This window comes from Eurytemora carolleeae, unplaced genomic scaffold, assembly GCF_000591075.1.
Source record: "Eurytemora carolleeae unplaced genomic scaffold, Eaff_2.0 scaffold61, whole genome shotgun sequence".
Classification (NCBI taxonomy): domain Eukaryota; kingdom Metazoa; phylum Arthropoda; class Copepoda; order Calanoida; family Temoridae; genus Eurytemora; species Eurytemora carolleeae.
The window spans coordinates 115,048-123,948 of record NW_019396269.1 but is presented as its reverse complement, the minus strand read 5'-3'; the positions used below and the strand labels follow the sequence as shown (position 1 = coordinate 123,948).

General features: G+C 30.3%; 1 protein-coding gene across 1 annotated transcript; it reads left to right on the top strand.

The window, feature by feature from the left end:
* The first annotated feature begins 656 nt into the window (after positions 1-656).
* Positions 657-8,617, top strand: LOC111699814 (acyl-protein thioesterase 1). The gene is made up of 8 exons (XM_023470549.1): positions 657-912; positions 1,354-1,435; positions 4,637-4,718; positions 5,239-5,293; positions 6,381-6,449; positions 6,688-6,800; positions 7,555-7,623; positions 8,429-8,617. The coding sequence occupies exons 1-8, from the start codon at positions 783-785 to the stop codon at positions 8,519-8,521; spliced, it is 693 nt and encodes a 230-aa protein (XP_023326317.1). The 5' UTR covers positions 657-782; the 3' UTR covers positions 8,522-8,617.
* The last annotated feature ends 284 nt before the right edge of the window (positions 8,618-8,901 follow it).

The following is an 8,901-nucleotide window of genomic DNA, read 5'->3' as shown; positions in this document are numbered from 1 at the left end:
CCCCCTCTAAATCCCATGTTTTATGTCCAAATATGACAAATGATACATCATTAGAAAGCTCTTGTGCTCTACTTTTAGAATCTGCAAAAAAATTTGCAAATTTGCGAAAATTGAATTTTTTATCGCAAAATCCAGTTCTATAGTAAAAATGTTTGCAAAAAAAAATTTGTCCAAAAAATGACAAATTATACATTTTTGAAAAGCCCTTGACCATGCCATTTCAAATATGCAAAAATTTTTGCAAAATTTTAAATAACCTGATTTTTAATCAAGAAAAACTAAAAATGTGCAAATTTCCTTTGACAGGTTTTTTGCAAAAAATTTGCAATTTTTTTTTCGCAAAACTTGTGCAATCCGTTTCCTTATGTCATAGGCTTTCCAAAAAGCTAAATTTTATCAAAATCTGAAAAGTGAAAGTGGGTCAAAACAAAGATTTAGTTTGCTACAGGCAAAAGCAGTCATTCAGGCAGTGTGCCTGAGGACTCAGGCAGTTAGTATTAAAGCCCGGTTTTAGGCCTAAAGGGAGGGCTTTGGGTATGTAAGAAAAGTCAGAAAATTTCAACAGCCTCAGACCAATACTTTTTGAGTTATGTAACCCCCCCCCAGCGGGAATAGGGTTAAATATCTAATTAGAAGAGAATCCACTTAACTTTTAATCCCTGCTAAATAAAGATACCGAGTTCCCCATTCAAAATTTGTGGCAAATTGGTCAAGATGTTCTTTATTTATGATACAAACAAGCAAATTTTATTACTTTTATTATTAGAAGATTGCAGATTAAAATGAAGGAAGAGAAAGATGAGAAGAATGAGAAGAATGAGAAGAATGAGAAGGATGAAACCTTCAGTTTAATATTTCTCCACGGAGTTGGTGGAACAGGAGAGGGATGGGTCGATCTGTTACAAAGAATAAGTAAGTAAACAAATCAACGAAAAAAAAGAAAAAGAAAAAAATTTGCTACCGTTACCGTTGTTGCGTATTTTAAACTTAGACTATTTTATCTATAATAATTCATATAATTCATATATCGGCATGCAAATATATATGAGTTAGAAAATCAGAGTTTTGGGGCAAAACTCATTTCTTTTCAAGGAAAAGAAATTGAGTACTCGCCACATATTTTATTTTTGTTATTCCTATACCTAGGAAACTTGATGTCGTAGAACTTTGATATTTCAAGCTATAAAATTTGTTAGATATAATAATCTAAGTTTGAAATATCGAATGTTTACACAGACGGGGTTTTTTGAATTATTTCAGAAAAGCAGTTTACTTTGTAGATTCACCTTTAACAAAGTTTAATTTAACAAAAAAAAAATTACAACAGTATTAGTAAAATATCATTTTTAATAGGTCCTGAGAAAACTAAGCTTATCTACCCTACAGCCCCTGTAGGAGCAGTAACTATTTATGGAGATCAGTATATGCCTTCATGGTAACTATTTATGGTAACCAGTATATGCCTTCATGGTAACTATTTATGGAGATCAGTATATGCCTTCATGGTAACTATTTATGGAGATCAGTATATGCCTTCATGGTAACTATTTATGGAGATCAGTATATGCCTTCATGGTAACTATTTATGGTAACCAGTATATGCCTTCATGGTAACTATTTATGGAGATCAGTATATGCTTTAATGGTAACTATTTATGGAGATCAGTATATGCCTTCATGGTAACTTTTTATGGTATCCAGTATATGCCTTTATAGTAACTATTTACGGAGATCAGTATATGCCTTCATGGTAACTATTTATGGTAACCAGTATATGCCTTCATGGTAACTATTCATGGAGATCAGTATATGCCTTCGTGGTAACTATTAGTGGTAACCAGTATATGCCTTCATGGTAACTATTTATGGTAACCAGTATATGCCTTCTTTGTAATTATTTATGGAGATCAGTAGATGCATTCATGGTAACTATTTATGGTAATCAGTATATGCCTTCATGGTAACTATTTATGGTAACCAGTATATGCCTTCATAGTAATTATTTATGGAGATCAGTATATGCCTTCATGGTAACTATTCATGGAGATCAGTATATGCCTTCGTGGTAACTATTTATGGTAACCAGTATATGCCTTCAGTATATGCCTTCATGGTAACTATTTATGGTAACCAGTATATGCCTTCATGGTAGCTTTATACATTATAAGATTTTAACCTATTCAACAAAAAAACCTTTAACAGAATAAAAACTCCTCAAAAGTCAAAACAGTTTTTTCATTTTTTTTTCAAATGTTTTGACAAAGTATCTATCTAACAGCTATTGGATGATAGAACTATTTCATATATTATTTTCACATTTTCTTAGTACAAAATATTCTTGAGAAAATTACAGTTTTATATTAACTTAAAGAGAATTATTAAAAAGTAATCTTTTCCTCTGCATTTTGTCTTTATTATTCAGGAACACTATCCTCAATTACCATAATTAAGTAATCTATCCAAAGTTAAATATAATATTAACGACAATTGTTCTTAACGTATTTTCATTATTTGCTTTTGTCTCTCTTTCCTCTCTTTATAAACAATTATTTTATCTTTTAATTATTTTTTTACATTCAAGCTTTATTTTCCGCAAATTCTTAAGCAATACATATATATATAAATAGTGTAATAAGTAACTAAATTATTGTGTTCTTTAGTGCCAATTTTCGACGAAAATATCGAAAAAACAATAAAACTGTTCAGAAGCATTTAAATCAAAGAATGTGAGCAAAATCTTCATTTCAATCTTTTTTCATTTTCTAATGACATGTATTCGAAATAAAATAAATGTATTTTGGTTAGATTTAACTACGTGTATGCAGTTACAAAATAGTTTAGAATTTAAATTAAGGAAGATTCAACTATGTAATATCAAGAATAAATACAATAAGAACGGTTTTTCAAGAGTTTTAAATGTACCTGAGATAATTCTTAAAGTATTCCTTGAACAGTCTTTTTTGAATTTTGAGAAAAATCAATTTTTACAAGAACATAAACACGCACTTCCTTTAAAAATGTTCTGCCAATTTGGTTTAGCCGTTTAGCCAGATATAGCTAACACATATATACATATATGAGGATGTAAATCAAGCTTGATTGATTGATTAATAAATTATTGATTATATATATAAATATATATATACTAGGCTTTATGGGCGCTTCGCGCCAATCTTCTTTTTTAACTTTTAATTATGGCTTTAGCTGTGAGCATCTTCTCTTTGTACAGTAAAAAACAAAAACAAACAAGTTTGTGGATTTAATAATATTTTTTTGTGCATTTTCAAAATTTTGCAAAAATAAAAAACATTAAGCACAAATTTTTGAAAATTCTATCATCCATAAACCTTCTCTGGGGTCAAGCGAGGTCCCACACAAAATTTGGGCCCGAATGGTTCAGCCCCTTTGTCGTTTTTTGAATACATCCAAACAGACAAACACCCACCCACACAAGCTAAATTCTTTTAAAGATATATATATTTACATATATGAGCGAAAAGCTTTATTATATAGATAGTAACCATGATAATAACCATCTATTAATTTAAAAATCTTTATGTTCATTTCTAAATATAATGATTATTTCTGTATGCATTTAATTACTATTAATCATTTTATTAAAATTTCGAACATGCGTTAAGTAATTTCTGAGCAAACATGAGTTTTCCTACCTTTAGACTGCACTAAACTTATTCAAAAGCTAAATTTGTTATTCGGTAACTAGTTCACTCTGATGATACTTGATAATATTCGGAAACTAGTTTACTCTGATGATACTTGATAATATTCGGAAACTAGTTCACTCTGATGATACTTGATAATATTCGGAAACTAGTTCACTCTGATGATACTTGATAATATTCGGAAAAGTAGTGATCTATCTTCATTTTAAGCACGTGTGAGCTTATTTCCGAATTAGTCAATTCTTAGTTCATTTGAAAAGAAACAAACAAAATCTGCATGCAATTTACAAACTATTTTTAAGCACATTTCAAGGCTATAAGAAGTCAATATAGACAAAATAATACTTTACCCATGTCATGGGATATAAAACTTTTTATAATCTTGTTTTTATTCAATATAGGTGTAGTGCTGCAACTGTTAAGAATCCCATAGTTATGTAAAATGATTAATTTTAATTAACAATTATTATTCAATGTGTGCTCTTTACTCTATATTTTTTTGGTGTGTTTACAAATTAAAGAATTTCTATTTAAAACACAACATGGACATTATAAAAAATTGCCATAATTACAAAATGTTAATTATTCTTATAGTTTGACAAAGGTTGGATAATACTTCTGAAAGGGATTGTATAAGAATAATTTCAAGTGACCCTCAAGGCAAAGATGGCAATACAAGATTCACAACGGTACCATTAAAACCTTTATCGAATAAAAATGTGGAAGATATTGTCATTTTTCTAGATTAAAAAGTGTATTTTTATTCTTATCATTTCTATATGTTTTCATGCAGCAGAAATGTTCAGGTCACTTTTGTAGAGAACCCATAATTAAAATAATAAGCTTACACAATTATAAACATTAATTTCTAATTCATTGTAAGGGTACCGTTGTAAATTGAGCCTTGTCTTCTTTGCATCACGCTTACAGTACCTCTAAATTTTTTTTTTAAGGTTTAACATGATCGATTCGAAGACGATAAATGTTTTTGAACTAAAAGAATCAGCAATTTTTGTGCACAGTATAGTTGAAAAGGTAAAAATTCTTTATTTATCTTTATTTTATATACAGAATTAATTTTATGAGTAAAATTCTAGAATTTATAATCACAAATACCCCTTGTCCTTACATTTCCAAAATGTGGTCTGCCTTTTATTGTGCTGTCAACATTAAACCATCGATATATGAAGGATTTTGTTCAGATTTGATCAATTTTGGTTTTAATTGAAACTGTCAAATTTCGGAGAACACCCTGCATACAATCATTCAAGTAAAAGTAAATGATACGTTAAATTGAGATCTTGCGTTAAAAGTTTTCAATTATTACTCATCTTATTGTAAAGCCATATATGTTTTGAAATTTTTATTTGTAAACTTTAAAAAGATTTGCTTTTCTCATTCTTGTGGTGGATATAAAAACTAGAAGACTACTAGGTCACAAAGTCGTACCAACAATGTTGCATACATTTGACTATCTCCTTCTTTCTAGTGGATTGCGTCCAAGTTGGCATTTTATTTTTAAATGGAGTTGCTTTTAAACTATTAAAAAATTTAGGAAATCAAGAAAGGAAGACGACCTGAAAACATCATCATCGGTGGATTTTCTCAAGGTGAGATTAAACACCAGTTTGCACAAAAAAAGCATTTTTTATGGCTTTCTCATTTTTTAGACTATGATTCTTAAGCTAACAATGAAAAAAGGTATTCAGCCGCTGAATTCCCACCGTCTTAGTGGAGAAGGGATTCCCCGAACGTCATGAGCCTCCACTGTGCAGAAACGAGCCTAACAGATTTGCCAGGCAGACCGGGCCTCCACTATGCAGACGAAGCCTACGCTATGCAGACCGTGCCTCCTCTATATGCTGTAAACGAGTCTCCACCATACAGCACAGCTTTTTTTAAATCTTGGTTTTTATGTGGTCTATAGGATTTATACTAAAACTTAAAACATTTCTTACGCAGAAAGAAAGATATTTGGAGAAACATTTCTCGAGTAATCTCAGTTTGTTTTGTTGTTTTGATTTAAACAATGGCTTTTTCTGAAAAATGTTAAGATTTAAATAAATGATACAAATTTCCTAGACTTAATTTAAACTTCAAAAAAAGGTATTGCTTATATCAAAGATTATCAAAGATGAAATAAAAATCAATGAAAATATTTTTCTCTAAATATTTTCCTTTTCATGTAAATTTTTTTTATTGTTTTATAAACCACTATATTAGTCATAAATAGGCACTATATTTATGATAATTGATAAATACTTCTCATCTTTGAGAAACCTCTCATGATACTATGTCGAAATATTTGTGAAAAAATCTTTTATTTAAACTTAAAACATAAGTTTAAAAAAACCTCTTGTATTACACAGGCACATTTTGATGTATTGCACATGCTCATTACTGCATAGCGGAGGCTCGGTCTGCCTAGCAAATGTGGGAGGCTCGCGTCTGCATAGCGGAGGCTCATATCCAACACAAAAATGCCCAGTTTTGGGACTAGATTGAATGAATAGGAATAAAAGCTGAACCACGCACATGTAGTTTAACCACTTCAAGTTGAAGAAAAGTAGTCTAAGCATGTCTACGCTGTTCAACCATGTCCATGTATCGCAATTTATATAATCGGGTCCTTTAATCTTAATTTAATTGTACTTTAAATATCCTTTAAATATGATTCTGATTATGTGAATTGCGCAGGTGCCGCGTTAAGTTTGTATTCTGTGCTCACATGTCGAAGACGACTTGGCGGACTTTTTGTTCTTTCAGGTACTAGCAACCAATATCTAAATAAAATGTATTGTTATTTTTCAAACTCGGGATCAGACTTTCAGGAAGAAAGGTGTTTTTTTTATTGGAAAAATTCTCAAGGTTTTTTTTATTTATTTTTTAAATATGAGGTATTCAAAATAAGGAAGAGATTTAAAAATGTTTCCTAGTACTAAATTATTCATCACGTACAAATACTTTTTCCAAAAAATAAATATTTCATTCTGAATTTTTAAAGGTTGGCACCCCGCACCTTGGGAGTTTGCAGAGTCGTGTGCCCCCTCTCCCAGCCACGCCCTTCCAAACTGCCACACCCCCACACTCATCTGCCACGGGAATAATGACACAAAGGTGAATATTGATGGAACTTTAAAGTGGCCCGCCTCCATTTATAAAGTTTGATAATTTTCATTTTTATTTGTGTCTTTATGCGGCAGAGAGAATTAATGAAATTAACAAAATTTAATACATTCAAAGATAGAAACACGACATATCTCATTGTTGCTCAGATAAAGGTGTAAAGCTAGAGATACCGCAAAAAATCGAGCTTAAAACCCTGATCTTGGGAAGTTACTTGAAATTACGCACAAAGTCCCTTTAAACTGTTATCCTGGAACTGATCACGTGTAAGTTTTCTTTCTAAACTGAGCAAATATGGATTCTTTTTCACTTCTCTGTCCGATCCTGAGAAGTTTTAAAGTTTAAAGAGTATTTTCATTAGTGATGTACTTCATAACTAGATTGAATGTTTTATGTTTGATCAAAACAAAGAAATTGAACACTTGTCAAAAATTGTGCAGAAATAAGTGTTTTAGGTAAGTGTTCAGTTTATTATAAGATGATAAGGAAATAATTTAATTGATAAGTTATCTTTAAACTAGGTACCTCTAGAGATAAGTTATCTTTAAACTAGGTACCTGTAGAGATAAGTTATCTTTAAACTAGGTACCTCTAGGGATAAGTTATCTTTAAACTAGGTACCTCTAGAGATAAGTTATCTTTAAACTAGGTACCTCTAGGGATAAGTTATCTTTAAACTAGGTACCTCTAGAGATAAGTTATCTTTAAACTAGGTACCTCTAGGGATAAGTTATCTTTAAACTAGGTACCTCTAGAGTGGGGAAGGAATTGTGAAAAAAGTTTGCTCAGTTTTATGACTCAGTTGGAGTTCAAGGTACTTGTTAAAAAGTTAAATTAATTTTATTTTGTATCTATTTTTTGTTCTCTTTACGCAAAAAAATGTTTTTTAATTAAATGGATGTGTCATGGTTAATATTTTCAAAATAAATATTATGATTTCTAACCCCTAAAGTATCATTTTTTTAAAGTTGGACTAGAGACAGGTATTACACTCCCCATCTCAACTTTAAAGGCATTGCACAAAATGTAGATTGAGAAAAATATTTCAGGAAAAATTTGTATCAATTCATGAAAACAAATAATTCGTTGTTAATGTAATTTTTAAAAAAGTTTTTTTTTCGCGGAATTTATCTCAAACTGAACTCTTGCCGCAAACTCCAATTTTACAACCTGATTGGTTAAACCGTTGATATCCCAAACTCTGCATATTTGATCTAAAGCAGAATTTTCTTAGTTTGCAATATAAAAGGAGATTCTGTTTGAGAACAAATTTTTAAAAATAGCGCACAACTTGATCTGTAGATAGCTAACTTATCTAAATAAATTCAAAATTTATCTTGTTGCTGCAACAACAAAAATTCATATTGGTGCCGCTGTTGCAATATTTATGATATTAGAAGAATTATACAAATTGTGTGCACTACTACTACTTCGCAATAGTTTACCAATAGTTTTGAATTTTCTCAAAAAAATACATTTTATTATTATTCAAATCAATTTTTAACAAAATTTTGCAAAACTCTCCTTAAATTGAGTTAAACGTGTTAGCGCGTGGAAAACCTATTCCTAAATTTCATTTTGTAAAAAAAACAACTTCAATTTAGTATTTTTGTCCCTAGGAGATTGATGGTCTAGGACATGAGGTGGATGACTCCATAGAACATGAGATTTCTCTTTTCCTCGCTAAAATAGCAAAACAAAATCTAGCATAAACTTCTCAAAATTTCGGAGAGGAATTGAGTTTTTGCCACAATCGCTGATTTTTTAGTCCCTATTTCTTTGCAATTTAATGCCCTAGATCTTTGATATTTTTAACTATGAATTATTAAAGCTCAAATAAGCTAAGTTTGAAATATTACATGTTTATAATATCAGCTTGAAAAGATATAGGGATTCAAATCTGCGGCAAAGACTCAATTCCAGCCTTTAATTGTCGTATTAAAAAAGGCGCACAGGAAGAATAAAGATATTATGATTTTGTTTGAAAAAACTCTAAATTTTATTGAGACTTTTTGTAAGCAACAAAGCTGAAAAAATTCCAGGCAACCTTAAATATTTTAACATGTTGAAAATGTCTAAACATACTTTTGTC